At 44.3% G+C, this 20,573-nt stretch overlaps 1 protein-coding gene across 1 annotated transcript in view; it reads left to right on the forward strand.

Moving 5' to 3' along the window:
• The window catches only part of plxna2 (plexin A2), a 180,517-nt gene that overhangs the window by 96,553 nt on the left and 63,391 nt on the right, over window positions 1-20,573 (forward strand). The window contains exons 5-8 of the mRNA XM_056384398.1: window positions 1,591-1,691; window positions 12,207-12,330; window positions 15,735-15,888; window positions 17,909-18,005. Coding sequence (XP_056240373.1) covers window positions 1,591-1,691; window positions 12,207-12,330; window positions 15,735-15,888; window positions 17,909-18,005 — 476 coding nt within the window. The remainder of the gene's footprint in view (window positions 1-1,590; window positions 1,692-12,206; window positions 12,331-15,734; window positions 15,889-17,908; window positions 18,006-20,573) is intronic.

The following is a 20,573-nucleotide window of genomic DNA, read 5'->3' on the forward strand; positions in this document are numbered from 1 at the left end:
CTGTCATTATACAACAAGGCAATTGCCAGGAAATTGAAAGACAGACAGGACTGAAAATGAATCCATGTCAGACTCTTGAGATTCACTTTTTTTTTTTTTTCCCCAGCCTACGCTTTTCATGCGCCTCTGTTCGTCTGCTGCGCGGCGATGATGTTTGCGCTACATTTTGTGTCAGTGTGTGTACGTTTACTCCCACTGACACAGTGAGATGCAGGTGTGAGCGGAGGCCGCCCCGTGGGACGCTTAAAGAAACACAAACATACACACACATGCACGAATGCACGCTGACCTCCTGATCGCACAGACACAAACAGACTGAGGGCCATGTGGCTGAGCAGAACCTTGCCTGGCAGACAGACAGACACGGACAGAGACACAGCTAGATATACACACACACACACACACACACACACACACACATACACACACACACAGTCTCTTATACATATACAAGCTGACAGAAGTGCACTTTATGTAGCAGCTGATCCCAGGCCCAGCAGACTCAGTAGTTGTCCAGGAGGAAATGTGTTTGTGTGTGTGTTTTAAATCTTGTGCTTTGCTGGTGTGTTGTGTCCACACATGTAAATTCTTCACCCTGTGTACGTTTTAATGCGAATCGCATAAGCACATAAGCACAAGGGTGTTTGCTCTTTATTCAAATGACTGTAGTTTCGACCGGCCCTGTGTGGATTAGTGTGGATTCGTGGGTGTGGAGTGTGTTTGCTTTGCATTGGAAGTGCTTATTCAAATTCTTCGCTGTTGACACTTTCAACATGTTTTGCTCTCCATTCATTCACATTTTTAAAAACAACTTACACTTATGATCTATAACTTTCGGGTTTCGCAATCATGCCTCAGATATCTATTTAACTTTTTTAAAACTTTGATAAATTATGGATTAGTGACGTTGATCTTTACGTGAGCTTGGGGGAAAAAAGGTGACACAGAGAGTTACGCCTAATTTTTTATAGTTCCTACTTCAGCTACCCTTTTGGAATAAAGTTGAAACTGATCAAAAAACTGCCCTGTCATTCTTTATACTGACTTTCCTACCTGACTCATTTCTCACTTTTGCAATGAAGCTGGACTTTGCACATGCTTCTGAGAAAAACAGCTGTCACTACTCCTCCGTGTACAGGTGTGTTTGTACAGGCTCTACCTTGGTGAACAGATGCCCTGCTACAACAGACAAAAGCCCATTGATGGCAGAGAAACTGCTCTTACTGGCCAACTGATCCCAGCTGCTCACTACTGTTTCTTTGGCTTAAGATGAAGGCAACAGTTGCCTGTGCAGTTGACATCTCACACGTCAACATACAGGGGGTAGTATAGTTGCACCCAAACAGTATGAGGCACATCGTTCTGTCCATCAGGTCAACGATTTCATAACATAGAGGCATCGTATCTAAATTCGTTGATTTTCTTTAATATATTTAATACTTGATCAATCACCTGTTGCTGTGTGACTGAGTGAGCTTGCCTCTAGTGCACTACACACAAACACATACATACCCAGAGGCTTCATGTTATGCGTCTTGTGATGTTTGTCAGGCTACGCTGTGACCCTGACCCTTGTTAATGTGCTTCTAGGTCACCCAAGTTCCCATCGAGTCATGCGAGCAGTACGGGACCTGCGGAGAGTGTCTGAGCTCTGGGGACCCACACTGCGGCTGGTGTGTCCTGCATAACATGTGAGTATCCCTCATCCCTCATCATCATCCAGCCACTTTACAGATATTTTACAGACAGATTTTTATCAGACAAATGATAAAAATCTAAAAAATTATCCCTCAATTTCACCTCACAAAGGCAGACAGGGCTTTTATTTTTTCCTAATGTTTATCTCAAAGCTTTAATACGAGTTTGAAGAGAGGAGACAGTGTCTGACTGTAAATGGATGGTATTACCTCAGAGGTGCAGAGCTGGTTCAAAGCTACTTGCTGCAGTCATAGCGACGGCTGCCCTGCTCCTCTGACACGGCTGATCTTAACAGGAAATGAGACCGTAGGACTTAGTGGGATCTGAAAGGACAGACAAGAGCAGACCTAAGAGACTCATTATTTAACCAGCAGTCCTAAAATAAAAGTGTCTTACATGCTTTGGCATTTATGTGTTTAATGAATATGGTCTAAAACAGTGGTTCTAGTACTTTTTTAAATCAAGGACCCCTATACTGACACAAATTAGACCATGGACTCTCATTTGATAAGATTTTCGTCCAAGGGTTCCCCCATCTGATAAGATTTTGGCTTTTAGATGTTTTATTACACAACGTGTTTGAAACACATGGCCAAAATAGTCATACGCTCCACCATTGTGTTACTAATGGATTGAATTGTAGTGAAAATAAATGATTCCCCCTTTTGCTGGAGACCCCCAGGAACCCTCTCAGGGACCCCTGGAGGTCCCCGGACCCCACTTTGAGAACCACTGGTCTAATGATTTAATTCTTGTGTGTGTTCTGAGCAAGGTAGGGGATATTTACATCCTACTGTAACAACAGCAGCCATAAGAATAAGCATAGAAGCCATGAGTGACACCTGCTGGAGAGGAATAGTTACTGCAGCAGAACTAACAGCAACTATGGACAGTATGAAAAAAAACAGACAGAAAAATATGAAAGTGCTTGAAAAAATATGTATATTTATTATATATTTGAGTATGAGTTATTCATCGCTGAATTCATCTGTAAATGGAACTGAAGTGACGGTAGTTCAGTGAAATGTTGGCGAGGGTATACTGGGGACAGAGGATGAATACAACAATGCTAAAACATTCTGATCCGTCTCCATCTCTCAATCTTTTGTTTCTCAAGCACACACACATATTCTCTCATCGGTCGCAGCTTTTTCTTGGCTGCTACGTCTTGAATTCCCCACTTACGTCCCCCTCTTTAAATGCAGACCCTCGCTTTAAAGGTATAGCTGAATATTTGTGTGTATCAGAGCACTGCCGCAATCATCATTATCATGATGGCGGCCCCTGCAAAGTGCACTTAAAGTAATTTACATCACTCCAAAGCTGGGACAGGACAAATAATTGCCTAGCGACAAGGTAATTCAACATGCGCCCGAGGAGGTGCGGGAGGGGCCGGCTAAAGCTCTGTGTTCTCTGCAGTCTGCGTGCCTTCACACAGGGATCATTTACCACAACATTAGCCTGCGTGCTAGGCTGTTAATCATACGCTTTTGTGTAGGTGTGGTAGGGAATGGAATAATGAACGTTGCAAGGAATTCCAATCCATAGCATGTAAGAGGCCTGATGCTAAAAGGTGAATGGGTCTTGAAAGTTGTTATGGCGAAAAGCAGCTGTGAGGAGGAAACAGCTGTTTTGGTGTCTAAATGCCTGCGTCTGAAAGTGGGTATGTCTGTGTGCGTGTGTGTGTGTGTCAGTGTGTGCGCGTGGGTTCAATTTTTGTGTACATGCACAAACATTTGTGTGAACCGCTGTACTGTTGTGTGGGGAGAAAAGGTCAGCACCCCGATTCACGTCAGATCAGCCATCTGTTCTCCCAACACCGCAGACCGCTCGTGCCACCTGTCCCTAGTCCTAATCCCCCCTTTCTCTGTCTTAACCCTGCGATGAGTGTGGCAGGACCCCTGTCAGCTCTGGCTGAGTTACTACTGGACTGATAGTTATCTCCTCTTGCTGCTACTCCTGTAAAATGCTGTAGACTAGTTTGTGGCTAATAAACACAGTGGATATGCCAGAATTAAAATTTTTTAAAAAAACAAACATTTGGCTGAGGTGGAAAAGTTGGCGTATCGAAAAGAAAGGACTGTCAGAAAGTGATTTTTTTGTAATACACCTTCACATCGCAGAGCCTGATTGAGCTTCTTCTACTGTAGACAAAGCAGTCATGCCATGCTGCCACTCATGCTGCCACTCACAATAACATTTTCCATCAGAAAAATTGCCCAAAATAATGCATAAAACCTTCAATATCTCTTGTTCAAAACCAGACAGTGACCTATTTTGCATGTCCTCCCCCTAAAAATAGACAAACTCATTCATTAAAAAAACCAAATGCCATCTTATTTGGGAAGCAGCAATTGAATGTGAAGAATTACAGGTGCTCAATTAATTATGTAATCTCGTTAAATTGTCTTGAGCTGCTTACAAGATAGCTGATGGAAACATGCTCTTATTTACCCACGAGTTCAGAAATGTGTTCAGGATTTTAATGGAAACATAATTTATGACACAGCAAAGTAAAATTAGATCGACTAATAACGGCTAATAAACCTGACGTGGGTTTAGTTATCATGGAGACAGCATGAGCGCACAATATAACCAAGAGTAGAAGGAAGTATCTGTCAAACACTGCTGGAGAAAAGCAGCTGCACCCTTCTGCTGAAGAGCTCACCCTCATCTCGCACACCCACCCAAAATGTAATTCCTTGCCAGCCGTGGTGCCAGCCGCAGCTGCGATCACCACTACTACCGCTTCCCTCTGCAACCCCTTTTCCCTCCATTTCCCCACTTCTCCATCATCCATCCCTAAGCCATTGTTGACTTTATAAAATTACCCCCCCCCCCCCCCCCCTCTTTCCCCATGTTTGTGTGCGCCTCCCTCACTCCTCTCACAGCAAAGCTAGCATCTAAGCTATGCCACTCATCTCCTCTCAGCCCGTCGCGGCTCACCACTGCGCCGTCTCCCATTTAGACGCTCTCCCCTCTGGAATCAGCTCCTCCACACTCCAGAGATGGTTGGCTTGCCACATATAAACACCCCTCACTTTGATCAACCCCTCCCCTCCTTTAGTATACAGCTGCCATCTACAATATCCATCTTCTTTTAATTTTTTTTTTCTCGTACAAATGTTGTGCCCCCCCCCCCCCCTTTTTTTTTCTTTATGTTTGTGCGTGTATGCTCACTGAAGTGCAGCTCCCTAAGGTGGCTAATTAGCAACATAGAGGGGCATTAGCTTGCCTTGCGATGATGAGGAGAAGGAGAGAATGTGAGACAGGCAGTGAGGTGGTGAGCTGGCCAGGAGTAGCATCTCTTGTCTCCCCTGTCTTTCCACTCTCTTTCTTCTTCCTCTGATTCAGTGTGTTGTGAGACTCTAAAGTCCTTTAATTACCAGCAGCTGCTAGGCAGCTACTGAATGCATGAAGAATGAGAAGAGGGGGAGAAAAAAAGATAGAGAGAGAGAGAGGGGATAAGAATGAGGGAAAGAGAATGAGAGAGAGAGAGGGAGAGAGAGAGAGTGTTTGATGCCGCACACACTCGTCGGCCCACAAAACCGAGCAGCATTTTGATTGCAGCTCAAAGGGAGCTCATCATCTCGAGCGCTCTTCAGTCGCAGTCCTGTGAATGGGTCGTTCAGCTTTCGTCTGACCACAATCCAAAAACATGGTGTTATGGTGATGCTTTCTCTCTCTCTCTCCCTCACTCTCTCTTTCTCTCTCTCTCTCTCTCTCTCTCTCTCTCTCTCTCTCTCTCTCTCTCTCTCTCCCTCTCTCTCCCCCGTAGCCTGCAACTCATCGTTGTTAGATTAGCTCTCTAATCATGCCCAAAAGAGGCTTTTCCATCTCAAAATGTCCCCACATCGCTCTGTTCTCCCTCTATCCCCGCGGCTCGCTCCCACATTCCAGGAGAGTACTGGCGGTTTTGGTTGAGATTTGTCAGGATTAGTCACAAAGTCTGACTTCTGTCCAAGAGTTGAGATTGGATGAGTGATCCGGTGCCAGGGTCAGCAGTTAACCAGCATAGCGACTTTCCTCTGAGCGGCGTTATTTATTATACCTTTTATAATTTCACTGAAGCAGCAAACGACGATGGCTCTTAGTTATGTAATATGTACACGAGAAATTCTGTTTAGCGTGTCGAAATCAGCGCTATAGTTTGTTGTGTGGATGACAGCTCAGGGCTACTGGTGTAGTAGGCCCAGGCAAAGAGAGTGAGTCAGCATTTCAGGGCTGCTCTGAGCAGAATAACATATCACTACTACACTGTGATACTGTGTTGTATTGTACTGTCAGTCTCCATGTGGCTGAACTGCTCAGATCTGTTTCAGTAACAGCCCACATGGCAGCCTGACTGGCACTGCTGTCCACTGTTCGCAAATTGGTGTTACCAGCTTAAACGCTGTCAAATGATTTGTTCGGCATCCTGGTTTGAGCTCATGATATGGGCGCACTGTGTCGACAGGAAGAGGCAGGTTCTGGGACACGGCCAGTTCTTTAACAGAGGAGTCTCATTTTGGAATGTGACCCAGGGTTTTAAGATGAAGGAGGTGGGAATTTAAGAAATGGTCATTTATGTTGCTTCTACTTGTCTCCAAAAATCCCAAAAAAGTCCTATTTTTAAGATTACAGCATGTTCCTTTAAACCATTCACATTCGACTCTGTGCTATGGATGATGTCGAACACCGACCATAAAATCTCCTCTAATGTACCAGTGGCAACAACAATTAGCCTAGCAATGAAAATGGCTGCTTCAGCCCATTGTGGATGTCAGACTGTGTGTCTAATGGCCGACTCATCAGCCACAGCCACAGTTAGCAGTCAGAGGGAAGCTGCATCCATCTTCCCAATTGTGCCTAATGAGATATCGATCACGAACATGCAGGTCTATCAGTATTTCCATAGATTTCTCCAACATGGAGCTAGAACAGGTTGGCAACGTGATGGCTGAAATACTGCGCCAGTCTGTACAGTATGAATGAGCAGGTTCCATACATCTAAACCAACTAGTTTTAATAATGTGGCTGATCTAAAAGCTCTGTGGGTCTGCCTCTCTTGCTTGCTCATACATTTTCTTTTTGAAATGCCTCCATCCCTCCACTGCATGCTCTGTCTTTTTTTTCTTTTCTTTTCTTTTTTTTCTTTTGCTTTTTCTCTCTCTGCTCAGCCCACACAAGTAAAGCTATAGCTTGATGCAGAGCACCGAGGAATAGTCTCTTTGTAAAGCCTTTTTTCTCTCTCTTCATCTCCCCTCTCTCTCCCCCTACCCTCACCCAATAACTTTAACAGAGACTGACACACACTGGGGCTTTTTGCGTACAAAACTATATATGTTTGTGTTTTACTTTTTGTGTCTTTATGAGTTTACACTACAATAGTTTCTGGATCTTTAAGAAGATGAAGTGAATGTGTTGTGGCCATGCTGTGCATGTGTCCTGCAGGCGTCTGTCCTGCAGTGACATTATCAGTCGCCACAGGAGGCGTACTATGAGTTGCACTGGGGGATTTGACCCCTGACATGAACTGTGGGTTTCAAACTGGGCCCTCACATGTCAGCCCAAGCCCACACAGCAACTTGAGGTGGTGTGGTGGTTTGAAATTGAAAACTTTGTGTTTTTTGGGGGTTTTTTTTATATTCCTCCTTCACTTCCCTTTGAACCTCCTGTGGTCTGCATTTAAATGGATATTCTCACAGTTTAGGGATGCAGCAGTAAGAAAACAAATGCCCTGAATCACTCAGTATGAGGATAAAACACTGAGGGGAGGAGGCAGTGTGTGCGTGCGTGTGTGCGTGCGTGTGTGTTTGTGTAGGCGCAGTACAGTCCTGCACATCACGGCTCACCTAATGATTTGTCTTTTCATGTTGGGGAAACCAAACTCCCAGTGCAGTCAGTCATCATACATGTTTACATTAACATGTTTCTGTCGCAATGCAGAGTCCCCACACTGGGTTCCATTCAACCAAATCAAATCATACCAGTGATTCTCGAACATAATGGCTTACCACTTAAGACTAGTAAAGCTTTGTTAAGAACCATCAAATATTCAATATACATCTAGTTCATCCTTTACCGTACCTACATCTTCCCACCCTACTCCTTTTCAACCCCCTCCCTCCCTGTCCCCCCTGCCGTGCCACAAAAGCATCTCCGCTCTGCCCTCATTTTTTTTTTCTTTTTTCTTTTTGCTGTGCGGCGTTTTGTGGCCTGGCTCTGGTGAGGGAAGGAAGGTGATTTTTAAAATGGCTCCCTCTGTTCTCCCCTCCTGTTTTTAAACACGGTGCTCACAGCTAGAGCTGCAATCAGACAGGCCTTCACACTTTCACTGAAGTCGTAAGATGTGGTAAGGGAAGGGGAGGAGGGATAGCAGAACAGAAATCTCTCCCTGTCGCCTGCCTCTCCTGCTCTGCTGTCAAGGCCAGCATGTGTGTGTGTGTGTGTGTGTGTGTGAATGTGTGGTGGTTTAAGTGCAAGAGACCGTATGTTATTATGTATTTCTGTCTCTGTACATTCTTTTTTCTTTTTTTTTTTCTCCGGCCATGGTCCCTTGCATAGGTATGTATCTGTGTGTGTCAGCGTGTATCCATGTCTGGGTGTCTGTCAAAGCTCGGCACAGCAGAGACAACAGTGTAATTGCCTGTCTAGGGCAATAGAAGAAGAAGCACGCATTGGTGGAGGAGACCCAGAGGTCTTGCCTCTACAACCTTCATCCTCCCGCACCATAGAAAGTGCTTCTGCAGCCACACAACAGCACAAATTACATTGTACATTACATATAGGTTACTGTATTAGATAACATCTACTGTCTCAGTTCATTTGCAGCTCAGAGCTGCATATTCAACAGCGTGGCCCACACAAACTGCCGCAGGAGAAAACAATATTCGCTCATTTGTTTTTTTGTTGTTTTTTTATTTTTATATGTGTGTGTGTGTTTTGTTTTTGTTTTCCCACTCACCTTCCATGAGATGTGACTGCCACTTACAATTGCACTCATACCTCGCAGTGGAGTTGTACATGACAAGAGAGGAGTAATGATGGAAGTGCAAGCAGCTATTTCAGCACCATGGACAGGGCTTAGAGAGCATAACATCCAGGCTGACTGCCTGCAGCAGCCGCTGGAGGGAAAAACACCTACGAGCTGCTTATTACAGGAGACGGGCTGAAAGAGTCGCATGCATTTGTACTTTCTGTCTGTGCATATGCATGTAGACATGTATGTGTGTGTGTTTCCTCTTTTTTTTTTTTTTTTGTAAGCAAGTACACATCCAATTTGTGTGTCACTTCCTCTAACACCTAATTTCTCTGTGCGAGCCCCCCACCCCCTCAGGAATTTGAGTGATGGAACACAAAAGCATCGGTGGAGCTACTGAGTGACAGGCCATGGCGGGGCAGGAGGATAAGGGGAGGGGAGTTGGGGGGGTGGGGGGTGTCTACAGGGGAGGGGGGGGTCAGGAGGGGGAATATGAGGAAGGCAGGATTCTAGTCAACACTCAGTGGCATGCACTTCAGCTAATGAGAGAGGCAAGGGGTCAGCTTCTAACTACACAGAGATAATGGCCATCTCCTGAAACCATGGCAACAGCAGCCGTCCTGTACTCCTCCCACCCCCGCTGCCTCACCCCTTTGCTGCGCCCTCATCTTACTTCACCGCACAGAAATGAATTTTATAAAAAAAAAAAAAAAAAATCACAGGGAGGAAAATCAATGCAGGGCTTTTTGTCAGTTAATGACCGCCCAGGTTTTTGCATCTGTACCTGTGCAGCTGGGAGACATGCATAAAACATTTGCCATAGCCCACACCTGAAAGCACATTAAGTATCATTTTCTGCTGATATTGTGGATGGAAGAAGCTCCAAATTGCAGACGGAGTAACACCTTGCCTAAGAATGGAGAGCTAATTTCAACTTGTGAAAGAGTAAGACAAAAGGGAGAGAGAGAGTTGTGGCCAGAAAAAGAGAGAGAGAGAGAAATGTGGCAAATGTAGTGGTGATGGAGTCAAACGTGTAAAACAAAGAGGCGAAAGAATTGATTGTAACGATAAAAAAAAAATTGTCACATTTAATATGTAGAAATACACTTCCCGAAGAGGTGAAAGAGAAAACCAGGTAATCATTTTTGGGGGGAAAAAAAAATCATGCTGCAGTGCCGCCCCCCACACACACACACCCCACCTCTCCTTTCCCAGTGGGAGACTCACACTACTACATTAATTCTACACTTTCCTGCTCTCTAAAATCCCTAGGGAGCGCTGTGCATATGAGCGTTTGTATGTGTGCACGCCTGGTGTGTCTGCACGTGTGTGTGCGAACACTGGTGTGCTTGTGCCTCCTCATGTGAGTCTGCTGGATATGGCTTGAACTTCTGACAACATAATTACACACACAGGCTTTGGATGAAGATGTAGCTTCAAGTCAGTATGTGTGAGAGTATGTGGTTAAGAGGCATGATATGGGCCCTGACACACACTGCCACACACACACTGCCATACACACACACACACACACACACACACACACACACACACACACACACACACACAGTCAGCAGCCAGGGGAGAATGGACGGGGCTTGTAGTGGCACATCAGCACCATGGACAGCGGCTGACCCATCAGAGTCCAATTAGAGCTGCTGTGACCAGACAGCCAGTTAGCCAGACACTTAGACTGCTGGGTTGGATGAGGATAGAGAGCCTGTGGTCTAATGGGGTGGCGGGCACACACAGTTTTAATAAGAAGGAGGAGGCGGCTGAGTTTTAATGAGGGATGTGGCGGATTGTGGGGGTGTTGTGTGGTACTTGATACACTGTCTGACCATTAAGATCTCTTATGAGTGAACTGCATATAATTTGCACTAGTTACGTCTCCAAAGTTATACAGTGATTGAGAGATATAATTTGGGGTGTGTAGTGCTTAGTGCTGTGGCTTCATGGTTAATGTTAATATGGTGTATTAAATTGCCCACTGGAGGCTGTGGTTCCACTGCTGTTGCCACCGCGTCTTCATGTGGTTTACTGGGAATGCATAGCTTTCTGGAGGCCATGATCACCTACAAGTTTTATAAAACTTTTACAGCTACAAGTCCCAGAAGCCAGCTGTTATTGATGGTGGGTGTGTCATGAAATATACTACCAGGGCGAGCTATTTTGTAATTGATGTTTTTAAGCAATCCAATGAAACAGCAAAAAACTGTTTCACATTATGTTTTCAATATGCCATCTGTTCTGCAAACTAAGAAAGAGGAACAGTCTGGAAACAACTGCATAACTTATCTAGACTTTAGAGCATGTCACATTAATAACACAAAACATGCAAATCTGCCTGACTAATTCGGAAGTCCTAAGCATCTGGTGTCAAAGGCTGTTAGTGACCGATCCAGATGTCTTAAAGGTCCCGTATTTTACACTTTTCTGGTGTTTTACTGTAAGTGTTGATATCCATAAGAAGATATATTTGTAGTTTTTAGTACCAAAAACCATCTCAGTGTAGTTTTACATCTCCTATCTCTGGCTTCTCTCTAGAGTTCTAGCTGCAGGTGGGATCAGCCAATCAGAAGAGAGGCACTGAGCCTCTCCTCAGAATACAGTCAGCCAATCAGGAGAGAGGCTCAGAGCCTGATGGTTGACTGTATTCTGAGTGATTGAATAAAAATATAGCAGATTTCAGGTAAACACGAAGAGAAAACCAAATTGTGCCATGTTGGATGCTGGGTCTGGGTGGGCTGGGCTTGGGGTATGGCTGACTGTGTTGACTGTCTTGTTGTGACATCACAAAGTTGTGGAAGTCCTGACGGCTCGTTTTAAGTCACAGTTTTTCAATACAGGCTATGTGCATTTTGTCCATGGATTGTGCACTTTGATATCTGCACAGTATTGATATAGAACCTAGACCTGCTTAATGGACATCTCACTTTCTACGATATGGGACCATGTGTCCATACAATGTCCGGTAGCAGTTAGGGCTAATCAATCATGCTATTTTTATGCCCAGTCTGCCCAGTAAAATATTCCTGTCACATATCCTGTCGAGGAAAGTGGGCTGTTAACCTCATGTAAAGGAGACACGGCATTTTCCTTCTCACAGCACCACTGCTTGATATTTTTTTATTCCTGTTACAACAGTGTTTAATATTCCATTTCTTAGACTGTGTTCACCGTTAGTGTTTTTGACACATTTTTAATCCCATCTTTTCCTCCCCTCCCTGCTGTTGTTGTATACGGTTTGGATTTCTGTCACAACACTTGCAATTTGTCTTTCTTACCCCCAACTTAAATTGTCACATAGTGTTTTCATTTATTGTAACATCAGTATTCATTTCTGTTTCATTGTTTTCATACCTTTCCTCCGCTTTTCATTTTTAATGTTTTATTTTCTATTCTAACTTTAGGCAGCACGTCTTTCTTATTCATTCATGGTGTTACTTCTGTTTTCCTTCCTATTATAACATTGGTAACATGTCTGCTTTGTTGTTTCTCAGTGATGTCAGTAACCTCTTTCTATCTGAATCTCCCCTGTGTTCAGCTGCTCTCAGAGGAACCGGTGTGAGCGCGCAGATGAGCCATATCGCTTCGCCGCATCTCTCAACCAGTGTGTAAAGGCCACAGTGTACCCAGACAGCATTGCAGTGTCAGAACCCAGCGTACCTGTAAGTTTACACGGACACACACATTAGTATCTACACACACACACACACACACAAAATGCCAAACACCTTCAATCTCAAACCACAAACTTGCACACATCACAATGAAAAATTAGCTCCCATCTACATATTCCCTACCCACGTACAGAGGTAGAACATTTTAAATGATCCCACATAGCGCTTCGCCCAGTCTTGATTGTGGTTGATGCATAAACATTAGATGGGAAGGTTCATAAGAGCTCTATGTGGGTGTTTCAGCTTGCATATGCTCACTTGTTACAGAGCAGTCAATATGTGTGCCAAGACATGTTTGAGTGGGTGGGTGTGTAGGTGTTAAAGTTGTCCAAGTGCAGAAGAGTACAGTGCAGTATTTCCACATGGACTAAGCAAAAAAAAAAAAAAAAAAAGAAGTCAGATAGAGCATCAGTTAAAGGCTCTGCACCTCCAAGGTCTTGTGAATGCTGCACATGTGCAAGTGTGGACACACTTTAGCTTCTTACATACCCACACTGTTAAAGGATCAGTTTGTCCAAAACACAAAAGAAAAGATACATTTTTCAATCTGTCCAGATTGATTTTGCTTCGGTCTGTCTTAAACCCAAACACTCATCATTTGGTTTATCTTATTTAACATTCATTTCAATTATATGGCTGAGTCATGCACACTTTTGATATCACAAGAGAAGGTGTGGGTCTAAAAATTCAGTGTTGTTCTCAGCTGAGGTACGTTGTGTGCTCTGTATCTACAGCTGCTTTTGCGTCATCACACGTGTCCTTGGAATCTGTCTGGAGAGACAGAAACACACTTTCATAGAACATAATTCCAGGAGAGACTGCTCACAAAAATGTGAAGATTTCTGACAAAAGGTGTTGCTTTGGAGTTTGTAGCATTTTGACACACTATGGTCCAGCAAAAAAAGTGATACTCAAAACACAAACATGAAGCCAACACAAAAGTGACAAAAACTGCAGTCCTTCGAATGACCACTTGATGCTGGCTCTGAAAGCGAGTGTGATGGAAATCTGAAAATGAAAAGTTGACAAAATGATCAAGTTGTCTTTATGTATTTTAATAAGAGCTTTTCAAAGGATCAGTGTACAGTCACACAAAGTGCAATTGCAGACTGATATCGAACAAAGAATGTGCATGCACTTTATAGAGAAAGGAATGAGGGAGGTAGAGTCAGGGTGTGTGTGTATACAATTTTGGGTGCCATCAAAACTGTCAAGGAGAAGCAGCTGCATTGCATCTTTGTGTTTTAGGTCATACAAAGCTCAAACCAGGTTACACAAAGTGCAGAATATGATTTTTCTACTACGCGAGTCGATCCCCAGACACTCCAATGTTAAAATGCCCAGCTTCACTGCAGAAATAAACATGCTTACAGCCTGGTACAAAAAACACTTTTGGCCTCTATAGCTGATTTCCTCCTTCATGACAACTGGAGGCGTGACCGCTTTGACTGTTGTGTGAGCATATGCTTGCCACCGAAGCCAAACCTGTGAAAACCTGTGGGTTACGTCCATCTTTATATACTGTCTATGGTGCTGCTGTGGTCTGTGGTGACAGGATGATGACAGATATAACTAGGATTAATTAATAAATTAGCTGACAGTAGTAGGATTTTCCATGTATTTTGGGTAAACTGAAAAAAAAAAAAAAATCTGATAAATGTGCCAGCAGTTCCTGGCAGTGACTCACCCTGCACCACATGATATCTCTTCCTCGAGCTCGCCCTCAGTAAACCAAACCCCATTGTCCGGTTTACAAACATGTTAGCAGTTATGTTTGCTTCCATGTCAGCCATACCCGCAACAGGGTCACCTCCGCAAGCCGTCCACAAAAACACTCACAAATCCACACAGTTCACAAATTCCACAGGGCCCGGCAGCTATCTCCATGACAACACATGTCTCTTCGTGTGGGCATCGAGAGCGACAGAAACACAGAGAAAACATTCAGATTACATTTATTAAAACTCTGCTACCAATTAGACCGGCTGTTGCTGCAAAAGCTGCAAAAAAAAAAAAAAGAAAAGCATCATCATCATCATCATCATCAGGGAGGACAGGAGAACAAAAAGAGCAAAGTCTTAACACTCGGAGACAAGCCTACTTTCTGTAGCAGCCTACCTCTGTGTGTGTGTGTGTGTGTGTGTGTGTGTGTGTGTGTGTGTGTGTGTGTGTGTGTGTGTGTGTGTGTGTGTGTGTGTGCGTGTGTGTGCGTGCATGTGAGTGTGCAAATGTCAAGTGTTTATCTGTATATGTGTGCCTTAAAAACGATGAGAGCTAATTAATGTGAGAGGTTACTCAGGGAATTCTACATTGAACAAAAGACATTGATTGCTGTGATTGCTGTAATCAAGGATCTCTCTGACAAACCTCAGAGTGAAGCAACACAAACACGGTGACAGTAAAACAGGGGAAGACGAGAGGTCCTCAGCCGCAAAAAAAAAAAAAAAATCATCCATCCTCTCAATGGGTACCAGAGTAAGCCAACTAACGAGGGAGGCAGTGTAGTCAGCTACTGAGACAGTCAGCATCTCTTGAAAGGCCTACAGTTAAGCTGCTCAGCTGCCTTGCCTGTCCCAGTAGCCCTGCGGTGTTTAGTGAGAGGCAGATAAAACAAAGAGAAACTTCAAACGGTATGGCCCAAAAATAACAGCTAATGGAACAAGGCTGTGAAATGCCATGGTGATAATTATCCAGGCTGCCTCAGTTGGCTGGAGAGCCAGATCACACACCCTGTGCGCAGAATACATTTATTTATAGGCAGAGCAGCTGAATGCTTCAGCCCCAGTGTCACCAGCTCTCCAGAGAGCGACTTCAAACGCCTCTATGTGTGTGGTATATTGCATATGTACTGCACATCGTGTGTGAGTGCAGGTTTTTTTTCTTTGCTTTTTTTTTTTTGTGTTTTTTTTTTTGTTTTTTTTAAACAAATAGAATTTTCCAAGCAGCCATTCCTTCCAATTTCCTTTTGTGCAGCTTCGTACTGTATTTTGACCACTGACTAAATCATAGTGTCTGTCTCTTCCACTGGAAGGATATCTTCTACTCTCAAATAAAAGATTCAGATCTCAACACAGTTTTATTATGGGGCTGATAACATTTTTAAGACACAGCAACATTTCTTGGCAAAGTGGATGAACGGCTTTGCCAGCAGCAGTATGTTCTTTTTTCCATTCTATTTGGAGCTTATTGTACTGCTGCATGTTCCCCAGTCTATCATGTCTCATCTTACCAAAGATGCAAATGCTAATGTTCGTGCAATAAGAATTTTGGCTGTTCCCTGGTCTGTGTAGGAAAATTTGACATTATGATCAACCCTGCTACCCATTTTGATCCATGTTCAAACTGCTGTGTTAAAACAAGCTATTGTTTTGTTCTTCCCACCCCATGTGCAGCTGCTGGTGAAGGTGAGCGATGTTCCAGACCTTTCTGCGGGCATCACCTGCTCCTTTGGCAACCTGACGGAGGTGGACGGGCAGGTCAATGGCAACCAGATACTCTGTGTGTCTCCTGCTGCCAAGGATGTCCCCCTCATCCCTACTGACCAAGGTATATACAACGACAAACAGGCTGATGTTAGATGGTAGGATACCCATTTACTACCCCCCCCACCCCCGCACCCCTCCGAGCTAACTGCTCATGCACGCTCTAAAACATCTTTATTGATTCAACGCTCCTAACTTAAGCAGTCACCGTCTACTTAACAAACTCCCACTGATCCAGGGTCAGTTCCGTGGCTCCGAAGTGTGCTACACACAAGGCCAGGCCCCATTAGAGCTGATGGAGGATCAGATTGAGGTCTCCTGGCCTGTGGCTGAGCTGCAGCTCTCCACATTACTGCCCTTGTACTGGGCTAACAGGCGATGGTCGAACATGCAGGTTTAAAATCAGCTGGGGGACGATTTAGCTGGAGGGGCAACAGGGAAGTTGATGTGGTGGATTAGTGTGTTTGCATAGCCAAGGCACAAGGAGGTGGTCTGTTGTTTGATAAAGTCCTAGCTGATAAATACTCAAGAAAAAAACATAATAATTATCATTAATGGTGGTAATTAATTTTATACAAGCATAGGTCAGGTTATTTTTTAATCTCCGCTCATAAAGTCTAGAGTACAACGTATTGTTGGTTGGGTAGAACACATATAAACACTGCCTGAAGCAACTTCTAGGTCCAGGTATAGAACTATGCTAATCACCTCAAATATAGTGTTTATAGAAATGTCATGACCTTTCAAACATTCCTCCAGCACATTTCCACATATACCACACTGACTCTGGCATTAATTTATTTGCACACATATACATCATTATGAGCACAAACACCTGTTGTTTGACAATAAATACCTGTTGTTTGCAAACCAAGATGGCCGCAGGGCGACAAAACCAAACACCCTGAATAATATATTATGTGCAGTGTGTGGAAATCACTGTGTGTTTTGGGGGGTTTGGTAATCCTCCTCCCTGTGAGTAAATGACAGCCCTGTTTGCCCAGAGCTCCCATGGGGAGAAGTGCATCAGGCACTAATATGAATGTTCTCCCCCAGGTAAATGTCAGCCAATCCCCCCTGTAAGCCCTTTCCTCCATCCATCTAGCTACCCATCCATCCTACCGTTCTTCTCTCCATCCACCCCCCCACCCCACCCACCCCACCCCACCCCACAAGCTGTTTATACTTCCATTTATACTCCACATTCATTCCCCCCGAGGCCACTTCCTCCTGACATCCCACGCTACACTCCTCCATCTTCTGTCCCCCTAGCAAACCTTTCTATCTCCTGCACATCGACATTGATCGTGCAGCGGTGGTGACCAGAGGAGAGGAGAGGTGAGGTGATCTGAGGAGAAGAGGGGAGAGGAGGAAATAAGATTAAAGGTGAAGAAGAAGGGGAAATTAAGGAGAGAGGAGGAATTAAAACAAGAGCAAAGGAGCGGAAGAAGGAGGAAAAAGGTCAAAGGATAAATCTGTGAGGACACTGGGCTGACGATGAGCTCCAAATCCAAGAAAATAGCTGCCACTCTTCTCCACTAAGGAAAAACAAAAATCCTAGAGGAGGTTTTGTGTGGACTAGAACTCTGTACCGCTTTGTTTGCCAGATCCTGTGAGACAAATGTGCAGTGGTAGAAGTCAGCTATGAGCCTGCTACACAGACTTGTGTGAAACAGAGCCTGATTCCCAACAGGTGCTGCAGAGAGAACGGGGCACGGAGGGTCATTCAAGCCTCCTACACACTGAATGTCATCTGAAATTCAGGCTGCTCTACACTTACACATACACGTATACAAACACACACACGCACACGCGCGCGTACACACACACACACATATTTATGGAGTCTGTATTCTCGTGGGGAGAGATAAGAGGCTGCTTTCACAGAGAACAGAAGCACAGCCAGATCTCTGTTCAGCAAAATGCAGGAAAACTAAATTTGATCAGATTAAATGATTCTGTGTGTGACTGAAAATTGCTAATTTTATTTGCACATATTTTCACAAGTAATGCTCCTTTGAGTTTGGCTTGCGTGTATCGATTGCTGTGCGAGTGTATAATAAAAACGTCTCTTTCTCTTTCAGATTGGTCAGGCGTTGAGCTGAGACTCAATTCTAAGGAGACTGGTCAGATGCTTATCAGCACAGAGGTCAAGTTTTACAACTGCAGCGTCCACCAACTGTGAGTATCTCCTTCTGACTCCATTCATTCTCTTTTCCTTAAAAAGACAAAAAAAAAACAATGCCCCCGTATCTGCTGCCCAAAAAAACCCGCTGGATCAATGCTCTGGGAATTTGTTACAATTTGTCCTTAACCTTGGCCAGCCCCAGTCCCCCTAAAAATATCCCCTGTAAAGACTAATGTAAGCTGATCACCGGCTGCTCCCTGAGCACCGCAACAGGAAGTTTCTGTGCCGCCGCGCTAATGAAGCCTTCTTCTCAAACATCCTGCAGTGCAAAACACGCCGCTTTCTGCCCAACAGGTCTTCAGTGGGGATTTCATGCTCGTTTTCATGCCATGTTTGTCCCTGATTGAGTGATGTTGAATTGAATCCCTTGGATTGGAGATCTGCGGTGCCTTTGCTATCACTCGCTTCATTCCAGTGGGGGGGGGGGGGGGGAGTGAGGATATCACAGCAGGAGCTGCAGGAGCTGTTGCTTGTCATATTATCCTTTCACTATCCCTTCGATGTTAAAACAAAACGTTATAGCCATGTGTCTCCTCTGCCAGATAAAAAAAACAGGCAGTGTTCTTCTGCATCTCTGCACCCCCCCCCCCCCCCCTCCCTCGCTCACACATAGACAAACATGTCAGCAGATACATACACACTAGTACACACTGCCCTATAGCTTCATATTGCTGTCTGCTGTCTGAGAACCCTGTCTGAGTAGCACAGAAAGCAATTACCGGCTCTCACATCAGCTCAGTTAATCGGCGATGACAAACATAGTTGCTTATGCAGCCACACACACGCTCTCACACACACACACACACACACACACACACACACTCACACGCACACAAAGAAGGATACGTACACTTGAAAAGGGCATACGCTCTCCCTCACACTCTCTGATGCCAACTCTTGCTCTCTCCCTCTCCTCCCTCCTTCCTCCACACATACTGTACGCACTATTTGCCTGAAGGTGAATCAGCCCTATTGTTCTGAATTAGTGTGCTTGCCAGAGATCCCTCCCTTTGCTTTTGCACCGATGAATATTTCACAATAAGCAAGTATGCATAACACAGCCTTAATTCGGAGAGAGAAAGAGCGAGGGAGAGCCAAGTGAGACTAAAATACGTTCTCTGAACAACTGTTCATGAATACATACTGTAGTAAACGCCGTCACAATCAATTAAGAGTGCATGTTGTCTCCGCTACAGCAATATACAGAGAGCTTTATGTCTTTTAGCCTCAGGCTATCACTTTTTCATTTGCTCATCTCTCCATCCATTCATCCATGTGACCTGTACACAGTGTTAGACAGTGCATTTACTCAAGTGCTGTACACTTCTGAGGGTAGTGCACTAAGCTGCTCCTCTACATTTCAGGGAAGATACTGCACTTGCTTTGCAGGTAACGTTTAAAAACCTATAATAAATATATAACATGTTGTTGATATAGTGAATTAAACTGCAAGAAAGTGTATGAAACAGTTAGAAATAGCTCTACATGGTCAATCTATTACTTTACAATATTCATTCATTAGCTATACTGATTATCCTTTTAAGGTCTTGGGGCCCGGCTGACATGGGGCGAGTCTTTTTTGCTTTTTTTTTTTTATTTTTATTTTTATTTTTTTTTTTTTTTTGGGGGGGGGGGGGGGGGGTACAGTGGGAGACTGGAAAGTGAGTGGAGAGAACATATGACATGCAGCAAAGGGCCTGAGCTGGATCTGAACCCGGGCTTCTACTGCAAGGACTCACCCTTAAGGGAAAGCATGTGCGCTCTACCAGGTGAGCTACCAGGGCGCCAGTATAATCTAATCACAGGACTGACCTATAGAGTCGCCAGTTAACTTAACCTGCATGTCTCTGGACTGTGGGAGGAGAAGGCCGAAGCCAGCCGGCAGTATTGAACTCAGAACCTTCTTTTTTATGAGGCAACAGTGCTAACCACTGCACCACTCTACATTAGTATTAATCCAATAATAAATGGACTGCACTTATATAGTCTTATCGACTCCTCAAAGCACTTTATATTACAAGCCACATTCACACGGCACTTTCTTCAACACATATAGCACTTTTTCTACTATACACACACACACACACACACCAATGATACAGCTGGGGCAACTCGGAGTTCAGTATCTTGCCCAAGGACACTTGCAGGACATGTGCAGTTGAGGAGCTGGGAATCGAACCACTGACCTTCCAATTAGTGGACGACCGGTTCTACCTTTACACAGTGCTATCGATACTCTAACGTTAGTGAAGGATTAGAACAGTATGTACCACAATGGTGACACGTACACCGAAAACACACACGCTTACATATTGTGCATGCAAAAACACACACACACCTAACAGCTGGTAATTACAGTGACACTCCAACAATGCAGGGCTAATGGTAATTGCAGGATCAAGCTGCGCCAATGTCTTATTTGTCCTCATTACTCAACGTTCCTCCACTCCGTCTCTCTCCCTCGCTCTCTTTCTCCATCTGATTCTGGTTACAAGGGCTAATATGCAGCCTCACGTTCGCACATGACACGCCATGTTAATATATGGCGGTGGAAAATATAT

Source organism: Seriola aureovittata, chromosome 9, assembly GCF_021018895.1.
Source record: "Seriola aureovittata isolate HTS-2021-v1 ecotype China chromosome 9, ASM2101889v1, whole genome shotgun sequence".
NCBI lineage: Eukaryota > Metazoa > Chordata > Actinopteri > Carangiformes > Carangidae > Seriola > Seriola aureovittata.